Consider the following 27,611-nt stretch of genomic DNA (forward strand, 5'->3'; position numbering starts at 1 on the left):
TCTCTCATCCAACACCATTCAGAGACACAGAGGAGAATCTGTCTCTCATCCAACATCATTCAGAGACAGAGAGGAGAATCTGTCTCTCAAACATCATTCAGAGACACAGAGGAGAATCTGTCTCTCATCCAACACCATTCAGAGACAGAGAGGAGAATCTGTCTCTCATCCAACATCATTCAGAGACAGAGAGGAGAATCTGTCTCTCATCCAACACCATTCAGAGACAGAGAGGAGAATCTGTCTCTCATCAAACATCATTCAGAGACAGAGAGGAGAATCTGTCTCTCATCAAACATCATTCAGAGACACAGAGGAGAATCTGTCTCTCATCAAACATCATTCAGAGACACAGAGGAGAATCTGTCTCTCATCCAACACCATTCAGAGACAGAGAGGAGAATCTGTCTCTCATAAAACATCATTCAGAGACAGAGAGGAGAATCTGTCTCTCATCCAACATCATTCAGAGACACAGAGGAGAATCTGTCTCTCATCAAACATCATTCAGAGACACAGAGGAGAATCTGTATTTAAAGAGAGAAAGAGGGACCAGGAGAAAAACGTTGAAGGATAATGAAAGGATCATTTAGGGATAATGTAAGGATCATGTAGGGATAATGTAAGGATCATTTAGGGATAATGAAAGGATCATTTAGGGATAATGAAAGGATCATTTAGGGATAATGTAAGGATCATTTAGGGATAATGTAAGGATCATTTAGGGATAATGTAAGGATCACGTAGAGATAATGTAATGATCATTTAGGGATAATGAAAGGATCACGTAGAGATAATGTAATGATCATTCAGGGATAATGTAAGGATCACGTAGTGATAATGTAATGATCATTTGGGGATAATGAAAGGATCACGTAGAGATAATGTAAGGATCCTGTAGGGATCGTGAAGTGATATTGTAAGGATAATGTGGAAATAATGTGGGGATAATGTAAGGATCACAAATGGATAATGTACAGATAATGTAAGGATCGTGTAGGGATAATGTAAGGATCGTGTAGGGATAATGTAAGGATCATGTAGGGATAATTGACTAACTGACCATTGTCCTCTGAATCGATTTAGTTCTAGTTGGCAGAGGGGGTTTAGAGTGCCCTGGCACAGAGGTCATGCCAAGGAGGGGTGCTGACCCAGAGGATAAACCAGGGAGAGGAGGTGACCCAGAGGATAAACCAGGGAGAGGAGGTGACCCAGAGGATAAACCAGGGAGAGGAGGTGACCCAGAGGATAAACCAGGGAGAGTGGGTGACCCAGAGGATAAACCAGGGAGAGGAGGTGACCCAGAGGATAAACCAGGGAGAGGAGGTGACCCAGAGGATAAACCAGGGAGAGGAGGTGACCCAGAGGATAAACCAAGGAGAGGAGCTGACCCAGAGGATAAACCAGGGAGAGGAGCTGACCCAGAGGATAAACCAGGGAGAGGAGCTGACCCAGAGGATAAACCAGGGAGAGGAGCTGACCCAGAGGATAAACCAGGGAGAGGAGCTGACCCAGAGGATAAACCAGGGAGAGGAGCTGCCATCTCTGCTCTCTTCAGTCCCTCTCTCCTTTCCTCCCATTCTCATTTAAACCAACCCCCAAAACCTGATCCAGCTTACCTCTTCTGAACACTGTGTGCTGATTCAGTGTGTGTGTGTGTTTGTATGCGAGAGTGTGTGTGTGTGTGTGTGTGTGTGTGTGTGTGTGTGTGTGTGTGTGTGTGTGTGTGTGTGTGTGTGTGTGTGTGTGTGTGTGTATGCGAGAGCGTGTGTGTGTGTATGTGTGTGTGTGTGTGTGTGTTTGTATGCGAGAGCGTGTGTGGGTGTGGGTCAGGCTGGGGACAGTAGAAGTAACATGAGAGTTGAACTGGGTGTTTTAAGACTGACACAAGCCCCAGTCAGAGAAACATGGTGACCAGGACATTGACCCTGTGATTGACCCTGTCAAAGTCCACATTGTGCCTCACTTTGTGAAGTGTGTTCGGACCTCTATCTCTATTAGGACCTCTATCTCTATTAAATCAAATCAAATTTTATTTGTCACATACACATGGTTAGCAGATGTTAATGCGAGTGTAGCGAAATGCTTGTAGGACCTCTATCTCTGACTGTGTTAGGACCTCTATCTCTGTCTGTGTTAGGACCTCTATCTCTGACTGTGTTAGGACCTCTATCTCTGTCTGTGTTAGGACCTCTATCTCTGACTGTGTTAGGACCTCTATCTCTGACTGTGTTAGGACCTCTATCTCTGACTGTGTTAGGACCTCTATCTCTGACTGTGTTAGGACCTCTATCTCTGACTGTGTTAGGACCTCTATCTCTGTCTGTGGCTTAAAACATCCAGTTCTACTCTCATGTTACTTCTACTGTCTCCAGCCTGAGACACACACACACACACTCACACACACTCCTTGTTTGGACCCCAGGAAGAGTAGCAACTGTCTTAACAGTACCTACTGGGGATCCATAATAAACCCCAGGAAGAGTAGCTGCTGCCTTGACAGTACCTACTGGGGATCCATAATAAACCCCAGGAAGAGTAGCTGCTGCCTTGACAGTACCTACTGGGGATCCATAATAAACCCCAGGAAGAGTAGCTGCTGCCTTGACAGTACCTACTGGGGATCCATAATAAACCCCAGGAAGAGTAGCTGCAGCCTTGACAGTACCTACTGGGGATCCATAATAAACGCATATACAATACAAACTCCCCACTTTTGACATTTTAAATCATCTCCTTGAGACGCCACAGTGGAGGAGACAATGTGGACCTGCAGCAACGCCCCCCCAGCTGGAAGTATCTAGATCAAGGCTGTTGTCGAGGATGAACTAGTATCCCAGGCGACACTACTATTTCATGTTTATTTATTTTATATGGAGAACTGCGTCACCATGCAGAGACCCAACAAAGACTGTTTCTGTCCTGGTTAGGGTGTCTTTAGAGAGGGAGAGAGTGTGTGTGTGTGTGTGTGTGTGTGTCTGATCTTGTGACATCTGCTGTGACGGGTGCACAGCGGGCTTCAAGGACTCACACAGAGGAGATGAAAGACAAGGTCAAGGGAAGACCCTGGGCCACCGAGAGACACACACACACACACACACACACACAGAGAGAGAGACAGACTGTCACACTGCTGACAGACAAGGGCAAAGAGAGACAACAACAACACATAAAACAACTGATGTTATTTGTCAAACGCTTCCTAAACAGGTGAAGACCAAAAGTGAAAGACTTGCTTACTTACGGGTCCTTGTCCAACAATGCAGAGTTAAAGAATAGTGACAAGGAATAAACGCAGTGAACAATGAATAACAATAGTGAGTAAACATACCATGGCTATATACAGGAAGTAGTGGGTAATACCATGGCCATATACAGGAAGCAGCGAGTAATACCATGGCTATATACAGGAAGTAGAGGGTAATAACATGGCTATATACAGGAAGCAGAGGGTAACAACATGGCTATACAGGAAGCAGAGGGTATACAGGAAGCAGCGAGTAATACCACGGCTATATACAGGAAAGTAATACCACGGCTATATACAGGAAGGGTAATACCATGGCTATATACAGGAAGCGAGCGGGTAATAACACGGCTATATACAGGAAGTAGTGGGTAATACCATGGCTATATACAGGAAGCAGCGAGTAATACCACGGCTATATACAGGAAGTAGTGGGTAATACCATGGCCATATACAGGAAGCAGCGAGTAATACCACGGCTATATACAGGAAGTAGTGGGTAATACCATGGCTATATACAGGAAGCAGCGAGTAATACCACGGCTATATACAGGAAGTAGTGGGTAATACCATGGCTATATACAGGAAGCAGCGAGTAATACCACGGCTATATACAGGAAGTAGTGGGTAATACCATGGCTATATATGGAGGGAGAAAGTAAACAAAAGAAAGAACAAGAGTACACAAATACACAGACAGACAGACAGACAGACAGACAGACAGACAGACAGACAGACAGAGCGACAGACAGACAGAGCGACAGAGAGACAGACAGACAGAGCGACAGAGCGACAGACAGAGCGACAGAGCGACAGAGCGACAGAGCGACAGACAGACAGAGCGACAGAGCGACAGAGCGACAGACAGACAGACAGAGCGACAGACAGACAGAGCGACAGACAGACAGACAGACAGAGCGACAGAGCGACAGACAGAGCGACAGAGCGACAGACAGAGCGACAGAGCGACAGACAGAGCGACAGAGCGACAGACAGAGCGACAGAGCGACAGACAGAGCGACAGACAGAGCGACAGAGCGACAGACAGACAGAGCGACAGAGCGAGACAGACAGACCGACAGACAGACAGACGACAGAGCGACAGACAGACAGAGCGACAGAGCGACAGACAGAGCGACAGAGCGACAGACAGAGCGACAGAGCGACAGACAGAGCGACAGACAGACAGAGCGACAGAGCGACAGACAGACAGACAGACAGAGCGACAGACAGACAGAGCGACAGAGCGACAGACAGAGCGACAGACAGACAGAGCGACAGAGCGACAGACAGACAGAGCGACAGAGAGACAGAGAGACAGAGCGACAGAGCGACAGAGCGACAGACAGACAGACAGACAGACACATTGAGGCAGAGTGGAAGAAGTGGAGAAGTGGAGGAATAGAGGGAGTCCCTGTGGATTAAAGACCTGTAAACCTGAGAGCTGGTAATGGTGTCTTTTGGAGGCACAACTCTGCCATGGCTCACTGGCCAAAACCTACAGGGATTATATTTTAATAAACAACTATGGTCTGTGGTAAACACAGGTTTAGGAGATCTCATACATTTTGTTCCATGAGAAAATATTTATCAGCTAACATCCCTTATTTATGTAATCAAAACAAACACACCAAGGCTTCATTATTCATGAAGGTCGTGTTAACTGACTGATAGTATCTCATAAGAACAAAACAGCTCCTAAACCTGTGTTCATCTCAGACCTCAGTGTTAATCCCATAAAGCCGTTCGTCCCCCACATAGGAACGGCTGAACAAACCAGACAGAACTCGTTTCCTTTCTTTCAGACGACAAGCTGCTGCTCCATTATAGAGGTTAGTACCACACACACCTGATACGACGGCCCCGACCCCAGCTGAAATCACCTGGATATGCCCACTTTATAACACACACACACACACACACACACCTGATATGACGGCCCCGACCACAGCTGAAATCACCTGGATATGCCCACTTTATAACACACACACACACACACACACACACACACCTGATATGACGGCCCAGACCCCAGCTGAAATCACCTGGATATGCCCACTTTATAACACACACACACACACACACACACACACCTGATATGACGGCCCAGACCCCAGCTGAAATCACCTGGATATGCCCACTTTATAACACACACACACACACACACACACACCTGATATGACGGCCCCGACCCCAGCTGAAATCACCTGGATATGCCCACTTTATAACACACACACACACACACACACACACACACACACACCTGATATGACGGCCCCGACCCCAGCTGAAATCACCTGGATATGCCCACTTTATAACACACACACACACACACACACACACACACACACACACCTGATATGACGGCCCCGACCCCAGCTGAAATCACCTGGATATGCCCACTTTATAACACACACACACACACCTGATATGACGGCCCCAACCCCAGCTGAAATCACCTGGATATGCCCACCTTATAACACACACACACACCTGATATGACGGCCCCAACCCCAGCTGAAATCACCTGGATATGCCCACCACCTCCCTAACACACCCGCACTCCTCCTCTCCCGGCCCTCCTCCGACCCCCTCCTGAAATCACCTGGATCCTGCCCCCTCCTCCTCCTAACACACACACACTCTCTCTCTCTCTCTCTCCCTCCTCCCTCTCCCTCCCTCCCTCCCTCCTCCTCTCTCTCTCCCTCCCCTCCTCCTCCTCCCTCTCTCCTCCCTCCCTCCTCCTCCTCTCTATCCCTCCCTCCCTCCTCCTCCTCTCTCGTGCAGGCATGGGAAACACATGTTAACATTGCCAAAGCAAGTGAAGTAGATAATAAACTAAAGTGAAATAAACATTACAAATTAACAGTAAACAGTACACTCACAGAAGTTCCAAAAGAATAAAGACATTACAAATGTCATATTATATATATATATATATATATACAGTGTTGAAGTATAAAAACATTAATATGGGTTGTATTTACAATGGTGTGTGTTCTTCACTGGTTGCCCTTTTCTCGTGGCAACAGGTCACAAATCTTGCTGCTGTGATGGCACACTGTGTTATTTCACCCAGTAGATATGGGAGTTTATCAAAATTGGATTTGTTTTTGAATTCTTTGTGGATCTGTGTAATCTGAGGGAAATGTGTCTCTCTAATATGGTCATACATTGGCCAGGAGGTTAGGAAGTGCAGCTCAGTTTCCACCTCATTTTGTGGGCAGTGAGCACATAGCCTGTCTTCTCTTGAGAGCCAGGTCTGTCTATGGTGGCCTCTCTCAATGGCAAGGCTATGCTCACTGAGTCTGTACATAGTCAAAGCTTTCCTTAAGTCTGGGTCAGTCACAGTGGTCAGGTATTCTGCCGCTGTGTACTCTCTGTTTAGGGACAAATAGCATTCTAGTTTGCTCTGTTTTTTTGTTAATTCTTTCCAATGTGTCAAGTAATTATCTTTTTGTTTTCTCATGATTTGGTTGGGTCTAATTGTGCTGCTGTCCTGGGGCTCTGTGGGGTCTGTTTGTGTTTGTGAACAGAGCCCCAGGACCAGCTTTCTTAATGGACTCTTCTTCAGGTTCATCTCTCTGTAGGTGATGGCTTTGTTATGGAAGGTTTGGGAATCGCTTAATTTTAGGTGGTTGTAGAATTTAACGGCTCTTTTCTGGATTTTGATAATTAGTGTGTATCGGCCTAATTCTGCTCTGCATGCATTATTTGGTGTTCTACGTTGTACATGGATAATATTTTTGCAGAATTCTGCATGCAGTCTCAATTTGGTGTTTGTCCCATTTTGTGAATTCTTGGTTGGTGAGCGGACCCCAGACCTCACAACCATAAAGGCCAATGGGTTCTATAACTGATTCAAGTATTTTTAGCCAGATCCTAATTGGTATGTTGAAATTTATGTTCCATTTGATGGCATAGAAGGCGCTTCTTGCCTTGTCTCAGCTCCTCTCTCTCCCTCGCACTGGCCTGCCTGCCTGCCGCCTCCTCTCTCTCTCTCCCTCTCTCTCTCCCACACCCTGGCCTGCCTGCCTCCTCTTTCTCTCTCCCACTTGCTGGCCTGCCTGCCTGCCTCCTCCTCTCGCTCTCTCCCACACGCTGGCATGCCTGCCTCCTCCTCTCGCTCTCTCCCACACGCTGGCCTGCCTGCCTCCTCCTCTCGCTCTCTCCCTCACGCTGGCCTGCCTGCCTCCTCCTCTCTCTCCCACACGCTGGCCTGCCTGCCTGCCTCCTCCTCTCTCTCCCACACGCTGGCCTGCCTGCCTCCTCCTCTCGCTCTCTCCCTCACGCTGGCCTGCCTGCCTGCCTCCTCCTCTCTCTCCCAAACGCTGGCCTGCCTGCCTGCCTCCTCCTCCTCCTCTCTCTCTCCCTCACGCTGGCCTGCCTGCCTGCCTCCTCCTCTCGCTCTCTCCCACACGCTGGCCTGCGTGCCTCCTCCTCTCTCTCTCTCCCACACGCTGACCTGCCTGCCGCCTCCTCTCTCTCTCCCACACGCTGACCTGCCTGCCTCCTGCTCTCTCTCTCCCACACGCTGGCCTGCCTGCCTCCTCCTCTCTCTCTCTCTCTCCCACACGCTGGCCTGCCTGCCTGCCTCCTCCTCTCTCTCTCCCTCACGCTGGCCTACCTGCCTCCTCTTTCTCTCTCCCACACGCTGGCCTGCCTGCCTGCCTCCTCTCTCTCCCACACGTTGGCCTGCCTGCCTGCCTCCTCCTCTCGCTCTCTCCCTCACGCTGGCCTGCCTGCCTGCCTGCCTCCTCTCTCTCCCACACGCTGGCCTGCCTGCCTGCCTGCCTCCTCCTCTCCCTCACGCTGGCCTGCCTGCCTGCCTCCTCCTCTCGCTCTCTCCCACACGCTGGCCTGCCTGCCTCCTCCTCTCTCTCTCTCCCACACGCTGACCTGCCTGCCGCCTCCTCTCTCTCCCAAACGCTGACCTGCCTGCCTCCTCCTCCTCTCTCTCTCCCACACGCTGGCCTGCCTGCCTCCTCCTCTCTCTCTCTCCCACACGCTGGCCTGCCTGCCTGCCTCCTCTTTCTCTCTCCCACACGCTGGCCTGCCTGCCTCCTCCTCTCTCTCTCTCCCTCACGCTGGCCTGCCTGCCTGCCTCCTCCTCTCTCTCCCACACGCTGGCCTGCCTGCCTGCCTCCTCCTCTCTCTCTCTCCCACACGCTGGCCTGCCTGCCTGCCTCCTCCTCTCGCTCTCTCCCACACGCCTGCCTGCCTGCCTGCCTGCCTGCCGCCTCCTCTCTCTCTCCCACACGCTGACCTGCCTGCCTCCTCCTCTCTCTCTCCCACACGCTGGCCTGCCTGCCTCCTCCTCCTCTCTCTCTCCCACACGCTGGCCTGCCTGCCTGCCTCCTCACGCTGGCCTGCCTGCTCTCTCCCACACGCTGGCCTGCCTGCCTGGCCTCCTCCTCTCCCTCACCTGCCTGCCTGCCTGCCTCCTCCTCTCTCTCTCTCCCACACGCTGACCTGCCTGCCGCCTGCCTCTCTCTCTCTCTCTCTCCCACACGCTGACCTGCCTGCCGCCTCCTCTCTCTCCCACACGCTGACCTGCCTGCCTCCTCCTCTCTCTCTCCCACACGCTGGCCTGCCTGCCTCCTCCTCTCTCTCTCTCTCCCACACGCTGGCCTGCCTGCCTGCCTCCTCCTCTCTCTCTCCCTCACGCTGGCCTGCCTGCCTCCTCTTTCTCTCTCCCACACGCTGGCCTGCCTGCCGCCTCCTCCTCCTCCTCCTCTCTCTCTCCCTTACGCTAGCCTGCCTGCCTCCTCCTCTCTCTCTCCCTCATGCTCTTCGCCAGAGATCTGCATGTAATGATGAGATGCTCAGGTCTCTGCTCTACCAATGGGAGTCGTTGTCCCAAAGGCAGGAAGGCAGGCGACAGGCTAAGGTCCAATATAAGCCCATAGAAACGCATTGGGTTTAAGTTGGAACGGTTTTGGCCAGAGTGAAACACACACACACAAACTGAAACACAGAGTACACACACACACACACACACACACACAAACTGAAACACAGAGTACACACACACAAACTGAAACACAGAGTACACACACACACACACACACACACTCACACAAACTGAAACACAGAGTACACACACACACACACAAACTGAAACACAGAGTACACACACACACAAACTGAAACACAGAGTACACACACACACACACACACACACACACACACACACACACACACACACACACACACACACACACACACACACACACACACACACACACACAAACTGAAACACAGGGTACACACACACACACACACACACAAACTGAAACACAGAGTACACACACACACAAACTGAAACACAGAGTACAGAGTACACACACACACACACACACACACACACACACACACAGAGGTGCAGTCCTAACTTTTTTTTAAAACACACCAGAAGCTCAAATTAATCCCAATTTGTCGAACGAGGAAAACTTTGGGGATTTCATACTTCATACCAGCTTTTGTCACCTTTGCGTGAATAGCCAGAGGCTGAAATAATTGTGTTTTTCTTCCACGAGGCCCACTCATCTCACACAACCCACTGGCCTACGTAATGACACACACACACACTGGCCTACGTAGACACACACACTCACTCAGCTCACACAACCCACTGGCCTACGTAATGACACACACACACACACTGGCCTACGTAGACACACACACTCACTCAGCTCACACAACCCACTGACCTACGTAATGTCTTCTAGTGGGAGGGATGCGCACCACAACCATGGGGACAATACTGAGGACAGGATACTGTGTGTGTGTGTGTGTGTGTGTGTGTGTGTGTGTGTGTGTGTGTGTGTGTGAAGAGGTTCACAAATAACAGGAGGTCACTTCAGAGAGAGAGAGAACGGAGCTCACTTCAGAGAGAGAGAGACCGGAGCTCACTTCAGAGAGAGAACGGAGCTCACTTCAGAGAGAGAACAGAGCTCACTTCAGAGAGAGAGAGACCGGAGCTCACTTCAGAGAGAGAGTGACGTCATTGGAGTGCAGGAGGAGAGAGGAGAGACAGAGAGAGACAGAGAGAGACAGAGAGAGACAGAGAGAGACAGAGAGAGGAGAGACAGAGAGAGACAGAGAGAGAGAGAGAGAGACGAGAGAAGATAAACAGACAGAGATAATATGGTGTATTCCAAAACAAAGTTAACAGTAAGACAGGCTAGAAAACCTACTGATACTGAGTGTTAACAGACAACGACTCTGGTCTTATTGTGTTCCTCGGGATGTGTGTGAACTGTCCCCAAGGCTTTGAAAAGGAGATCCCATCTCCTGCTTTGGTTAATACTCAAACACTTAGCGGTTAAATCTAGAACACACACACACAATAGAACCATGCAGCACAATGCCTGCCGTCAAAAACACCCCTTAAATCTGTTGACCCCTCAATTTGCCCACCTTTTGATAATACGGGTCCGTCTGAAGCTAGGTGAAAGGGACGACTAGCATGCAATTTAGAGATACTACTGAATAGTAATTTACAGTCTCTGACACTTCTCATCCTCTTCCTCTATTCCTGATTATGTGAGCAGCACGGAGAGAGAGAGAGGAAGGAAAGAAAGAGAGGAAGGAAGGAAGGAAAGAAAGAAAGAGAGGAAGTGAGAGAGAGAGAGAGACAGAGACAGAGGGACGTAGAGGGAGAGAGAGAGAAAGAGCGAGAGAGTGAGAGAGAGAGAGAAAGAGCGAGAGAGTGAGAGAGAGAGAGAGAGAGAGAGAGAGAGAGACAGAGAGAGAGAGAGAGAGAGAGAGAGAGAGAGAGAGAGAGAGAGAGAGAGAGAGAGAGAGAGAGACAGAGAGAGAGAGAGAGAGAGAGAGAGAGAGAGAGAGAGAGAGAGAGAGAGAGAGAGAGAGAGAGACAGAGAGAGAGAGAGAGACAGAGAGAGAGAGAGAGAGAGAGAGAGAGAGAGAGAGAGAGAGAGAGAGAGAGAGAGAGAGAGAGAGAGAGACAGAGAGAGACAGAGACAGAGAGACAGAGAGAGGGAGAGAGAGAGAGAGAGAGAGAGAGAGAGAGAGAGAGAGAGAGAGAGAGAGAGAGAGAGAGAGAGAGAGAGAGAGAGAGAGAGAGAGAGAGAGAGAGAGAGAGAGAGAGAGACAGAGAGAGAGAGAGAGAGAGAGAGAGAGAGAGAGGTGCAGAGAAAGTGGGTGACAGATAGAGAGAAAGGTGACGTTTGACACTGCCATTTTCAATGACAAAATCCAATCTGGGAACAGCGATGATAATTGGACAGACAGACAGGGGGATTAAGAGTGGAGGGCCTCCAGATTAAACCACGTCTCGGTCAGACTGAGGAATCTGGAATTTCATCATCTCAGAGGGGGAGGACAATAGCTTATTCTTCCCTTTCTCCTCTCCTCTCTGATGAGGGGTCAGGAAAACTCACCTTTCCTCTTCTCCTCCTCTTTCTCCTTCTATCTCCCTGGCTGCATTCATTCATTGAGCAAAATATATATATGAACTAACCCAGATAGCGGGTTCTGATTTTGGAGTAGACTGCCCTGGTCTACACAGACAGAAGCCCCCACACAGATAGGACACACACCCACAGATAGGACACACACCCACACACAGTGATACACACCCACTGACACACACACACAGTGACACACACACACACACAGTGACACACACACACACACACAGTGACACACACACACACACACACACACACACACACACACACACACACGGTGACATACACAGTGACGCAGACAGATCCCTGGTCAGACGATGCTGTGTGAGTGTTTTAGTGCCTGTGTTGTACTGCCCTCTGGTGTCTGAGGAGACCACCAGCCTCTACAGAATGACTGCCTAATGGAAGTAAAGGGAACCAGATCTCTGCTCTGATTGGTCTCTTGAGGTCTGATATCACATAGTAACACATTGGTGTCGGCCTACCGGCTACTAGACAAATAGAATGCAGAGCATGCATGATGCGTTTAACTTGTCATTCCAACTGATCTGAACATTTCATTCCCATTCAGTCAGTTCAGTCAGTCAGTATGTCATCCATTCAGTCAGTCAGTATGTCATCCATTCAGTCAGTCAGTCAGTCAGTATGTCTTCCATTCAGTCAGTCAGTATGTCTTCCATTCAGTCAGTATGTTTTCCATTCAGTCAGTATGTCATCCATTCAGTCAGTCAGTCAGTCAGTATGTCATCCATTCAATCAGTCAGTATGTCTTCATTCAGTCAGTATGTCATCCATTCAGTCAGTCAGTCAGTCAGTATGTCATCAATCAGTCAGTATGTCATCCATTCAGTCAGTCAGTATGTCATCCATTCAGTCAGTATGTCATCCATTCAGTCAGTCAGTCAGTCAGTATGTCATCCATTCAGTCAGTCAGTATGTCATCAGTCAGTATTCCATTCAGTCAGTCAGTATGTTCCATTCAGTCAGTCAGTCAGTCAGTATGTCATCCATTCAGTTCAGTCAGTCAGTATGTCAGTCAGTCATGTCATCCATCAGTCAGTAGTCTTCCATTCAGTCAGTCAGTATGTCATCCATTCAGTCAGTCCATGTCAGTATCCATTCAGTCAGTCAGTATGTCAGTCAGTAGTCAGTCAGTCAGTATGTCATCCATCAGTCAGTCAGTCAGTATGTCAGTCAGTCAGTATGTCTTCCATTTCAGTCAGTATGTCCATCCATTCAGTCAGTCAGTATGTCATCCATTCAGTCAGTCAGTATGTCATCCATTCAGTCAGTATGTCATCCATTCAGTCAGTCAGTATGTCTTCCATTCAGTCAGTCAGTCCATCAGTCAGTATGTCATCCATTCAGTCAGTCAGTCAGTCAGTGTCTTCCATTCAGTCAGTCAGTATGTCAGTCAGTATGTCATCCATTCAATCAGTCAGTATGTCTTCCATTCAGTCAGTCAGTATGTCATCCATTCAGTCAGTATGTCTTCCATTCAGTCAGTATGTCAGTCAGTATGTCATCCATTCAGTCAGTCAGTATGTCATCCATTCAGTCAGTCAGTATGTCTTCCATTCAGTCAGTCAGTCAGTATGTCTTCCATTCAGTCAGTCAGTCAGTATGTCTTCCATTCAGTCAGTCAGTCAGTATGTCTTCCATTCAGTCAGTCAGTATGTCTTCCATTCAGTTAGTTCAGTCAGTCAGTATGTCTTCCATTCAGTTAGTTCAGTCAGTCAGTATGTCTTCCATTCAGTCAGCTCATTCAGTATGTCTTCCATTCAGTCAGTTCAGTTCAGTCAGTATGTCATCCATTCAGTCAGTTCAGTCAGTCAGTATGTCTTCCATTCAGTCAGTTCATTCAGTCAGTATGTCTTCCATTCAGTCAGTTCATTCAGTCAGTATGTCTTCCATTCAGTCAGTTCAGTTCAGTCAGTATGTCATCCATTCAGTTACTTCAGTTCAGTCAGTATGTCATCCATTCAGTCAGTTCAGTCAGTCAGTATGTCTTCCAAATACCTATTTAGATAGCGGAATAGGCCTATTTAGATAGAGGAATAGGCCTATTTAGATAGCGGAATAGGCCTATTTAGATAGCAGAATAGGCCTATTTAGATAGCAGAATAGACCTATTTAGATAGCGGAATAGACCTATTCTATTTAGATAGCGGAATAGACCTATTTATATAGGGGAATATACCTATTTAGATAGCGGAATAGACCTATTTAGACAGTGGAATAGACCTATTTAGACAGTGGAATAGACCTATTTAGATAGCAGAATAGACCTATTTAGATAGCGGAATAGACCTATTTAGATAGCGGAATAGACCTATTATATTTAGATAGCAGAATAGACCTATTTATATAGGGGAATATACCTATTTAGACAGCAGAATAGACCTATTTAGACAGTGGAATAGACCTATTTAGATAACAGAATAGACCTATTTAGACAGTGGAATAGACCTATTTAGATGGCAGAATAGACCTATTTAGACAGCAGAATAGACCTATTTAGACAGCGGAATAGACCTATTTAGACAGTGGAATAGACCTATTTAGACAGTGGAATAGACCTATTTATATAGGGGAATAGACCTATTTATATAGGGGAATATACCTATTTAGATAGCAGAATAGACCAATTTAGACAGTGGAATAGACCTATTTAGATAACAGAATAGACCTATTTATATAGGGGAATATACCTATTTAGACAGCAGAATAGACCTATTTAGACAGCGGAATAGACCTATTTAGACAGTGGAATAAACCTATTTAGACAGTGGAATAGACATATTTAGACAGCGGAATATACCTATTTAGACAGTGGAATAGACCTATTTAGATAGCAGAATAGACCTATTTAGACAGCGGAATAGACCTATTTAGACAGCGGAATAGACCTATTTAGACAGTGGAATAGACCTATTTAGACAGTGGAATAGACCTATTTAGACAGTGGAATAGACCTATTTATATAGGGGAATATACCTATTTAGATAGCAGAATAGATCTATTTAGACCGTGGAATAGACCTATTTAGATAACAGAATAGACCTATTTATATAGGGGAATATACCTATTTAGACAGCAGAATAGACCTATTTAGACAGTGGAATAGACCTATTTAGACAGTGGAATAGACCTATTTAGACAGTGGAATAGACCTAGTTAGACAGTGGAATAGACCTAGTTAGACAGTGGAATAGACCTATTTAGACAGTGGAATAGACCTATTTAGACAGTGGAATAGACCTATTTAGACAGTGGAATAGACCTATTTAGATAGCAGAATAGACCTATTTAGACAGCGGAATAGACCTATTTAGACAGTGGAATAGACCTATTTAGATAACAGAATAGACCTATTTATATAGGGGAATATACCTATTTAGACAGCAGAATAGACCTATTTAGACAGTGGAATAGACCTATTTAGACAGTGGAATAGACCTATTTAGACAGTGGAATAGACCTATTTAGACAGCAGAATAGACCTATTTAGACAGCAGAATAGACCTATTTAGACAGTGGAATAGACCTATTTAGACAGTGGAATAGACCTATTTAGATAGCAGAATATACCTATTTAGACAGCGGAATAGACCAGACAGTGGAATAGACCTATTTAGACAGTGGAATAGACCTATTTAGACAGTGGAATAGACCTATTTAGACAGTGGAATAGACCTATTTAGACAGTGGAATAGACCTATTTAGACAGTGGAATAGACCTATTTAGACAGTGGAATAGACCTATAGACAGTGGAATAGACCTATTTAGACAGTGGAATAGACCTATTTAGACAGTGGAATCTAGTCTAAATTATATTGACTTTCTATTTTGCAGCTCAGGCAGTTATTCTAGACAAGGCTCTCCTGTGTCTTTAAAAAAAACATTTTATTTAACCTTTAACTCGGCAAGTCAGTTAAGAACAAATTGTTATTTACAATGACGGCCTACACCGGCCAAACCCGGGCGACGCTGGGCCAATTGTGTGCCACCCTATGGGACTCCCAATCACGGCCGGTAGTGATACAGTCTGGAATGGAACCAGGGTCTGTAGTGACGCCTCTACCACTGAGATCCAGGGCCTTAGACTGCTGTGATACAGCCTGGAATGGAACCAGGGTCTGTAGTGACGCCTCTACCACTGAGATACAGGGCCTCAGACTGCTGTGATACAGCCTGGAATGGAACCAGGGTCTGTAGTGACGCCTCTACCACTGAGATACAGGGCCTCAGACCGCTGAACTAGGGTCTGTAGTGACGCCTCTACCACTGAGATACAGGGCCTCAGACCGCTGTGATACAGCCTGGATTCGAACCAGGGTCTGTAGTGACTCCTCTACCACTGAGATACAGGGCCTCAGACCGCAACGCCACTCAGGAGTCCCTTCATCATTCTCACACAAGTCATTTCCTGAAGGTCCAAGCCTCGATACAGCGCCATCTACTGGTATGACGGCGTTAGTGAACGCTGCTGTCAAACAAACTCTAGACTTTTATTATGGAAATTAACCCGGAAGCTTCAAAACGTCTGGCCTAGAGTCGCTAGATTGACTAGCTAACCTCCACGAGCTACGTTTGGTTCATGTGCTTTGCAGATGCCACATTCCTGACACAAGTTGGTAGGTATAAAACAAGATGTGTAACCGAGTAAAGTAAGAATTCGACATGTAAACGCTCCTTCATCGTCCTGACACATCCGTAAAACACACAGGATGTTCACCGAGCTAATTAACGTTTACAGCTTCTATTACGATCCTAACAATTTACATCTGGATTTTGTTCCGTTCCTAACGATGCGTAGGTTCAACCGCTGGGCAGCCATCTCGGTCCATGGCAGCTGTCTGGATCCATGGCAGCCGTCTGGAGACTCTATGGAGCTGAAGACCATCTGCTTTGTCCCCCCCCCCCCCCCCCCCAAGCTGAGTAATCTGCTGCCAACTAGTCCAGTCAGTCTGTCAGTCTGTCAGGAGGTCTTTGATGTTCATCTCAACTTGGAGCACCATCATCTCAACCTCTTCACTTCCACATATCCCCCTCCCTCTCTACATACCTCCCCCTACACATACCTCTCCCCCTCCCTCTCTACATACCTGCCCCTCTACATACCTCTCCCCCTCCCTAATCTACATACCTCTCCCCCACCCTCTCTGCATACCTCCTCTCTACATACCTCTCCCCCTCCCCCTCTACATACCTCTACATACCTCCCCCTCTACATACCTCCCCCTCCCTCTCTACATACCTCTCCCCCTCCCTCTATACATACCTCCCCCTCTGCATACCTCCCCCTCTGCATACCTCCCTCTCTGCATACCTCTCCCCCTCCCTCTCTACATACCTCCCCCTCTACATAACTCCCTCTCTACATACCCCTCCCTCTCCACAAACCTCTCCCCCTCCCTCTCTACATACCTCAACCTCCACATACCCCCCTCCCTCTCTACATACCCCTCCCCCTCTACATACCCCTCCCCCTCCCTCTCTACATACCTCTCCACATACCTCTCCCCCTTCCTCTATACCTACCTCCCCCCTCCCTCTCTACATACCTCCCCCTCCCTCTCCACATACCTCCCCCCTCCCTCTCCACATACCTCCCCCTCCCTCTCCACATACCTCCCCCCTCCCTCTCTACATACCTCTCCCCCTCCCTCTCTACATACCTCCCTCTACATACCTCTCCCCCTCCCTCTCTACATACCTCTACATACCTCCCCCTCTACATACCTCTCCCCCTCCCTCTCTACATACCCCCCCCTCTCTACATACCTCCCCCTCCCTCTCTACATACCTTTCCCTCCCTCTCTACATACCTCCCCCTCCCTCTCTACATACCTCTCCCCCTCCCTCTCTACATACCTCTCCCCCTCCCTCTCTACATACCTCCCCCTCCCTCTCTACATACCTCCCCCTCCCTCTCTACATACCTCCCCCTCCCTCTCTACATACCTCCCCCTCCCTCTCGACATACCTCCCCCCTCCCTCTTGACATACCTCTCCCCCTCTCTCTCTACATACCTCTCCCCCTCCCTCTCTATATACCTCTCCCTCCCTCTACATAACTCCCTCTCTACATACCCCTCCCTCTCCACAAACCTCTCCCCCTCCCTCTCTGCATACCTCAACCTCCACATACCCCCTCCCTCTCTACATACCCCTCCCCCTCTACATACCCCTCCCCCTCCCTCTCTACATACCTCTCTACATACCTCTCTACATACCTCTCCCCCTCCCTCTCTCTCTACATACCTCCCCCTCCCTCTCTACATACCTCTCCCTCCCTCTCTCCATCCCTCCCCACACCTCTCTACCTCTGTATACGTCTGCATGCAGAGTCTCAATTGGGTTTTTGTCCCATATAGTGAATTCTTGGTTAGTGAGTGGACCCCAGATCTCACAACCATTCTCCCTCTACCTCCTCCACCCCTCTCTCCCCCTCCCTCCACCCCTCTCTCCACCCCTCCTCCCTCCACCCCTCCACCCCTCCCTTCACCCCTCTCCCCCCCCCCTCCCTCCACCCCTCTCCCCCACCCCACTCCCTCTCTCCCCCCCCTCCCCCCTCTCCCTCTCTCCCCCTCCCTCCACCCCTCTCCCCACTCCCCACTCTCCCCCCTCCCCCCACTCCCCACTCCCTCCCTCCCCCCCCTCTCTCCACCCCTCCCTCCAAAACACACAATATAATGGTGTCGTGCCAGGGGTTCCACACGGTCAGACTGCTGAAAGTCAGGACGGGACCTTTCAGCACTAAAAGAAGAAAGCTCTTCCCGACCTGAGACTGAACTCCCCAAGGTGGACTCATTCTTTAAACACACACACAGTAAAGGTATGAGTCCTACGACAAACACTCTCACATGAGGTTCCAAACACCACCTCATTCCCCGTCAATGGAGATGCACTGAGTGTTTTTACTGAAGGACTGTGAATGAATATCAGTCTGACCACTAGATGGCAGCATGTGAACATCTAAATGCCAGACCAGTACAGCCCATATATAGCCCTGTCCAGCCCAGCCCTGTCCATATAACCCTGTCCAGCCCAGCCCTGTCCATTTAACCCTGTCCATATAACCCTGTCCAGCCCAGCCCTGTCCATATAACCCTGTCCAGCCCCATATAGCCCTGTCCAGCCCAGCACTGTCCAGCCCAGCCCTGTCCATATAACCCTGTCCAGCCCATATAACCCTGTCCAGCCCAGCCCTGTCCATATAACCCTGTCCAGCCCATATAACCCTGTCCAGCCCAGCCCTGTCCATATAACCCTGTCCAGCCCATATAGCCCTGTCCAGCCCATATAGCCCAGTCCATATAGCCCAGTCCATATAGCCCAGCCCATATAGCCCAGTCCATATAGCCCAGCCCATATAGCCCATATAGCCCAGCCCATATAGCCCAGCCCATATAGCCCAGTCCATATAGCTCAGTCCATATAGCCCAGCCCATCTAGCCCATCTAGCCCAGCCCATATAGCCCATCTAGCCCAGTCCATCTAGCCCAGCCCATATAGCCCAGTAGCCCAGTCCATATAGTCCAGTCCATATAGCCCATAGCCCAGTCCATAGCCCAGCCCTAGCCCAGTCCATCTAGCCCAGTCCATATAGTCCAGTCCATATAGTCCAGTCCATATAGCCCATATAGTTCAGTCCATATAGCCCAGTCCATATAGCCCAGTCCATATAGCCCAGTCCATATAGCCCAGTCCATATAGCCCAGTCCATATAGCCCAGCCCATATAGCCCATCTAGCCCAGTCCATCTAGCCCAGCCCATATAGCCCAACCCATATAGCCCATCTAGCCCAGTCCATCTAGCCCAGCCCATATAGCCCAGTCCATCTAGCCCAGTCCATCTAGCCCAGTCCATATAGTCCAGTCCATATAGCCCTGTCCATATAGCCCTGTCCATATAGCCCAGTCCATATAGCCCTGTCCATATAGCCCAGCCCATATAGCTCAGTCCATACAGCCCAGCCCATATAGCCCATCTAGCCCAGCCTATATAGCCCAGCCCATATAGCCCATCTAGCCCAGACCATATAGCCCAGCCCATATAGCCCATATAGCCCAGCCCATATAGCCCAGCCCATATAGCCCAGCCCATATAGCCCAGCCCATATAGCCCATCTAGCCCAGTCCATATAGCCCAGCCCATATAGCCCAGTCCATATAGCCCCCATCTAGCCCAGTCCATATAGCCCAGCCCATATAGCCCAGCCCATATAGCCCAGTCCATATAGCCCAGTCCATATAGCCCAGTCCATATAGCCCAGCCCATATAGGCCATGTAGCCCAGCCCATATAGCCCAGTCCATATAGCCCAGCCCATATAGCCCAGTCCATATAGCCCAGCCCATATAGCCCAGCCCATATAGCCCAGCCCATATAGCCCATATAGCCCAGCCCATATATCCCATATAGCCCAGTCCATATAGCCCAGTCCATATAGCCCCAGTCCATATAGCCCGTATAGCCCAGCCCATATAGCCCAGTCCATATAGTCCAGTCCATATAGCCCAGCCCATACAGTCCAGTCCATATAGCCCAGTCCATATACCCCAGTCCAGCATAAGTGATGGGAGAGGTAATGTGTACTCACATTTTCTATGACAAACGTCCACTCCTTGTCTTCAAACTCCTCTGCGTGGGGGTCCTAGGAGAGAGGAGAGGAAACAACACAGAGGTATTCAGACCCCTTCCTTTTCCACAGTTCGTTACCCTACAGCCTTATTCCCTCAATCTACACACAACACCCCATAATGACATTAATGCAAGTTAGTGCTAGTTTGACCACCAGAAGGCATCTTTGAGAAGCATTTGACAGTCTCCCATATTGGCATTACTATAGAATTTAAAACCTGTTTTTGTAATAACATAGCACAGGGGATTGATTTCAAGAAATTTGATTCATATTATGGTGTTTTATTCCGTGGAAAACGGAGAACGAAACCCTCCGGGTTTCCGTTAGGATGGCGTGGAACATATGTCGCTGTACAACGTGATGGTCGGGAGTAGGCCACAGCATAAGAGGATTGGAGGATTGTAAATTCATATCTAAGGGGCATAACATTTCCACACCCTAATTGTAGTGTAACCAATACTCATTTTGCCTATGGAAGGCAGACAGAATATCTACGAATATATATTTTTTCCAATGACGTGACTCTCCGCCAATAATTATAATGATTTATTTCTGGAGAAACCTAACTTGACTATTTAGCAGACATCACTTGCTTATATTCAGTCAACACACATACGGTTGAAGTCGGAAGTTTACAAACACTTAGGTTGGAGTCATTGAAACTTGTTTTTCAACCACTCTACAAATTTCTTGTTAACAAACTATAGTTTTGGCAAGTCGGTTAGGACATCTACTTTGTGCATGACACAAGTAATTTATCCAACAACTATTTACAGACACAACCTGATGAATACAGGCCCTGACTACTATACAACATGATGAATACAGGCCCTGACTACTATACAACATGATGAATACAGGCCCTGACTACTATACAACATGATGAATACAGGCCCTGACTACTATACAACATGAATACAGGCCCTGACTACTATACAACATGAATACAGGCCCTGACTACTATACATCATGAATACAGGCCCTGACTACTATACAACATGATGAATACAGGCCCTGACTACTATACAACATGAATACAGGCCCTGACTACTATACAACCTGAATACAGGCCCTGACTACTATACATGATGAATACAGGCCCTGACTACTATACAACATGATGAATACAGGCCCTGACTACTATACAACATGATGAATACAGGCCCTGACTACTATACATCATGAATACAGGCCCTGACTACTATACAACATGAATACAGGCCCTGACTACTATACAACCTGAATACAGGCCCTGACTACTATACAACATGATGAATACAGGCCCTGACTACTATACAACATGATGAATACAGGCCCTGACTACTATACATCATGAATACAGGCCCTGACTACTATACAACATGAATACAGGCCCTGACTACTATACATCATGAATACAGGCCCTGACTACTATACAACCTGAATACAGGCCCTGACTACTATACAACATGAATACAGGCCTTGACTACTATACAACCTGAATACAGGCCCTGACTACTATACAACATGAATACAGGCCCTGACTACTATACAACATGAATACAGGCCCTGACTACTATACAACATGAATACAGGCCCTGACTACTATACAACATGAATACAGGCCCTGACTACTATACAACATGATGAATACAGGCCCTGACTACTATACAACCTGAATACAGGCCCTGACTACTATACAACATGAATACAGGCCCTGACTACTATACAACATGAATACAGGCCCTGACTACTATACAACATGATGAATACAGGCCCTGACTACTATACAACATGATGAATACAGGCCCTGACTACTATACATCATGAATACAGGCCCTGACTACTATACAACATGAATACAGGCCCTGACTACTATACAACATGAATACAGGCCCTGACTACTATACAACATGATGAATACAGGCCCTGACTACTATACAACATGATGAATACAGGCCCTGACTACTATACAACATGAATACAGGCCCTGACTACTATACAACATGAATACAGGCCCTGACTACTATACACATGAATACAGGCCCTGACTACTATACAACCTGAATACAGGCCCTGACTACTATACAACATGAATACAGGCCCTGACTACTATACAACCTGAATACAGGCCCTGACTACTATACAACATGAATACAGGCCCTGACTACTATACAACATGAATACAGGCCCTGACTACTATACAACATGAATACAGGCCCTGACTACTATACAACATGAATACAGGCCCTGACTACTATACAACATGATGAATACAGGCCCTGACTACTATACAACCTGAATACAGGCCCTGACTACTATACAACATGAATACAGGCCCTGACTACTATACAACATGAATACAGGCCCTGACTACTATACAACATGATGAATACAGGCCCTGACTACTATACAACATGAATACAGGCCCTGACTACTATACAACATGAATACAGGCCCTGACTAGTATACAACCTGAATACAGGCCCTGACTACTATACAACATGAATACAGGCCCTGACTACTATACAACATGATGAATACAGGCCCTGACTACTATACAACCTGAATACAGGCCCTGACTACTATACAACATGAATACAGGCCCTGACTACTATACAACCTGAATACAGGCCCTGAATACTATACAACATGAATACAGGCCCTGACTACTATACAACCTGAATACAGGCCCTGACTACTATACAACATGAATACAGGCCCTGACTACTATACAACATGAATACAGGCCCTGACTACTATACAACCTGAATACAGGCCCTGACTACTATACAACCTGAATACAGGCCCTGACTACTATACAACCTGAATACAGGCCCTGACTACTATACAACCTGAATACAGGCCCTGACTACTATACAACATGAATACAGGCCCTGACTACTATACAACCTGAATACAGGCCCTGACTACTATACAACCTGAATACAGGCCCTGACTACTATACAACATGAATACAGGCCCTGACTACTATACAACATGAATACAGGCCCTGACTACTATACAACATGAATACAGGCCCTGACTACTATACAACCTGAATACAGGCCCTGACTACTATACAACATGATGAATACAGGCCCTGACTACTATACAACATGATGAATACAGGCCCTGACTACTATACAACATGAATACAGGCCCTGACTACTATACAACCTGAATACAGGCCCTGACTACTATACAACCTGAATACAGGCCCTGACTACTATACAACCTGAATACAGGCCCTGACTACTATACAACATGAATACAGGCCCTGACTACTATACAACATGATGAATACAGGCCCTGACTACTATACAACATGATGAATACAGGCCCTGACTACTATACAACATGATGAATACAGGCCCTGACTACTATACAACATGATGAATACAGGCCCTGACTACTATACAACATGAATACAGGCCCTGACTACTATACAACATGATGAATACAGGCCCTGACTACTATACAACATGATGAATACAGGCCCTGACTACTATACAACATGAATACAGGCCCTGACTACTATACAACCTGAATACAGGCCCTGACTACTATACAACCTGAATACAGGCCCTGACTACTATACAACCTGAATACAGGCCCTGACTACTATACAACATGAATACAGGCCCTGACTACTATACAACCTGAATACAGGCCCTGACTACTATACAACATGAATACAGGCCCTGACTACTATACAACATGATGAATACAGGCCCTGACTACTATACAACATGATGAATACAGGCCCTGACTACTATACAACATGATGAATACAGGCCCTGACTACTATACAACATGATGAATACAGGCCCTGACTACTATACAACATGATGAATACAGGCCCTGACTACTATACAACATGAATACAGGCCCTGACTACTATACAACCTGAATACAGGCCCTGACTACTATACAACCTGAATACAGGCCCTGACTACTATACAACCTGAATACAGGCCCTGACTACTATACAACATGAATACAGGCCCTGACTACTATACAACATGAATACAGGCCCTGACTACTATACAACATGATGAATACAGGCCCTGACTACTATGAATACAGGCCCTGACTACTATACAACATGAATACAGGCCCTGACTACTATACAACATGAATACAGGCCCTGACTACTATACAACATGATGAATACAGGCCCTGACTACTATACAACATGAATACAGGCCCTGACTACTATACAACTGAATACAGGCCCTGACTACTATACAACATGATGAATACAGGCCCTGACTACTATACAACATGAATACAGGCCCTGACTACTATACAACCTGAATACAGGCCCTGACTACTATACAACATGATGAATACAGGCCCTGACTACTATACAACATGAATACAGGCCCTGACTACTATACAACATGATGAATACAGGCCCTGACTACTATACAACATGATGAATACAGGCCCTGACTACTATACAACCTGAATACAGGCCCTGACTACTATACAACATGAATACAGGCCCTGACTACTATACAACCTGAATACAGGCCCTGACTACTATACAACATGAATACAGGCCCTGACTACTATACAACCTGAATACAGGCCCTGACTACTATACAACATGAATACAGGCCCTGACTACTATACAACATGAATACAGGCCCTGACTACTATACAACATGAATACAGGCCCTGACTACTATACAACCTGAATACAGGCCCTGACTACTATACAACCTGAATACAGGCCCTGACTACTATACAACATGAATACAGGCCCTGACTACTATACAACCTGAATACAGGCCCTGACTACTATACAACCTGAATACAGGCCCTGACTACTATACAACATGAATACAGGCCCTGACTACTATACAACCTGAATACAGGCCCTGACTACTATACAACATGAATACAGGCCCTGACTACTATACAACATGAATACAGGCCCTGACTACTATACAACCTGAATACAGGCCCTGACTACTATACAACCTGAATACAGGCCCTGACTACTATACAACCTGAATACAGGCCCTGACTACTATACAACATGATGAATACAGGCCCTGACTACTATACAACATGATGAATACAGGCCCTGACTACTATACAACCTGAATACAGGCCCTGACTACTATACAACCTGAATACAGGCCCTGACTACTATACAACATGATGAATACAGGCCCTGACTACTATACAACATGATGAATACAGGCCCTGACTACTATACAACCTGAATACAGGCCCTGACTACTATACAACATGAATACAGGCCCTGACTACTATACAACCTGAATACAGGCCCTGACTACTATACAACCTGAATACAGGCCCTGACTACTATACAACATGAATACAGGCCCTGACTACTATACAACCTGAATACAGGCCCTGACTACTATACAACATGAATACAGGCCCTGACTACTATACAACCTGAATACAGGCCCTGACTACTATACAACATGAATACAGGCCCTGACTACTATACAACCTGAATACAGGCCCTGACTACTATACAACCTGAATACAGGCCCTGACTACTATACAACCTGAATACAGGCCCTGACTACTATACAACATGAATACAGGCCCTGACTACTATACAACATGAATACAGGCCCTGACTACTATACAACATGAATACAGGCCCTGACTACTATACAACATGAATACAGGCCCTGACTACTATACAACATGAATACAGGCCCTGACTACTATACAACCTGAATACAGGCCCTGACTACTATACAACCTGAATACAGGCCCTGACTACTATACAACATGAATACAGGCCCTGACTACTATACAACCTGAATACAGGCCCTGACTACTATACAACATGAATACAGGCCCTGACTACTATACAACCTGAATACAGGCCCTGACTACTATACAACCTGAATACAGGCCCTGACTACTATACAACAGGCCCTGACTACTATACAATGAATACAGGCCCTGACTACTATACAACCTGAATACAGGCCCTGACTACTATACAACATGAATACAGGCCCTGACTACTATACATCATGAATACAGGCCCTGACTACTATACAACATGAATGACTACTATACAACATGATGAATACAGGCCCTGACTACTATACAACATGATGAATACAGGCCCTGACTACTATACAACATGAATACAGGCCCTGACTACTATACAACATGAATACAGGCCCTGACTACTATACAACCTGAATACAGGCCCTGACTACTATACAACATGATGAATACAGACCCTGACTACTATACAACCTGAATACAGGCCCTGACTACTACGTGAGTTGTGACAGATTAGATTTGTACCTTTTTGCTTCAACACCAGGCAAGCCTGTCAACAAGAGATCAGCATGTTGACATAACAGTCTCTCTACAACACACACACAGACAGAGAGAAACACACACACACACATGTTGAGTCTCTCTCACACACACACAGAGAGAGAGAAACACACACACACACAGAGAGAGAGAGAAACACACACACACACACACAGAGAGAGAGAAACACACACACACACAGAGAGAGAGAGAAACACACACACACACACACACAGAGAGAGAGAGAGAAACACACACACACACACACACACAAAGAGAGAGAAACACACACACACACACAAAGAGAGAAACACACACACACACAAAGAGAGAGAAACACACACACACACAGAGAGAGAGAGAAACACACACACACACACAGAGAGAGAGAGAAACACACACACACACACACACACACACAGAGAAAAGCTACCTTGAAGAGTGTGACAGAGATTTCTACGTTTTCCGGTACAGGCCACACCACCACTCCTCGGTAGGGGTTCTTGATGCCTGGCTGCCAGCTGTGAGCCTGGGGAGAGAATGAGAGTGTTTATTTATTTACCTTTTCTATTAGAACAACATTGTATTTCGCCATAATATTTTGTGAGTGTAACGTTTACTGCACATTTACTGATTATTTCTATTTAGTTTATAATCTATTTCACCTGCTTCTGCAATGTTAACATATGTTACCCATGTCAATAAAGTCATTTTAATTGAATTGAGAGAGAGAGACAGAGGGAGACCGAAAACACAATATATACACTTTAAAAATCACTAAATACAACATCAAACATTTACACAGACAGAAACTCATGAAGGGTGAAGACCCAAACGGTTGCCAAGGTGCAGATCAACAGGTAAACTCTGAAGAAATATGATAGAAAGCTGTCCACTATACATCTCCACAGTGATTTAGCCTACTTCCTACTTCCTACTTCCTACGACCAGGTCCAGCTAAAC

The 27,611-nt window shown here is 47.0% G+C and overlaps 1 protein-coding gene across 1 annotated transcript in view; it reads right to left on the reverse strand.

Annotated features, from left to right (window-relative positions):
• Positions 1-27,611, reverse strand: part of LOC139409794 (EH domain binding protein 1) — a 388,012-nt gene that overhangs the window by 337,458 nt on the left and 22,943 nt on the right. The window contains exons 4-5 of the mRNA XM_071155208.1: positions 27,082-27,177; positions 20,292-20,345 (exon numbers count right to left, since the gene is read on the reverse strand). Coding sequence (XP_071011309.1) covers positions 20,292-20,345; positions 27,082-27,177 — 150 coding nt within the window. The remainder of the gene's footprint in view (positions 1-20,291; positions 20,346-27,081; positions 27,178-27,611) is intronic.

Source organism: Oncorhynchus clarkii, chromosome 1, assembly GCF_045791955.1.
Source record: "Oncorhynchus clarkii lewisi isolate Uvic-CL-2024 chromosome 1, UVic_Ocla_1.0, whole genome shotgun sequence".
Taxonomy (NCBI): Eukaryota; Metazoa; Chordata; class Actinopteri; order Salmoniformes; family Salmonidae; genus Oncorhynchus; species Oncorhynchus clarkii.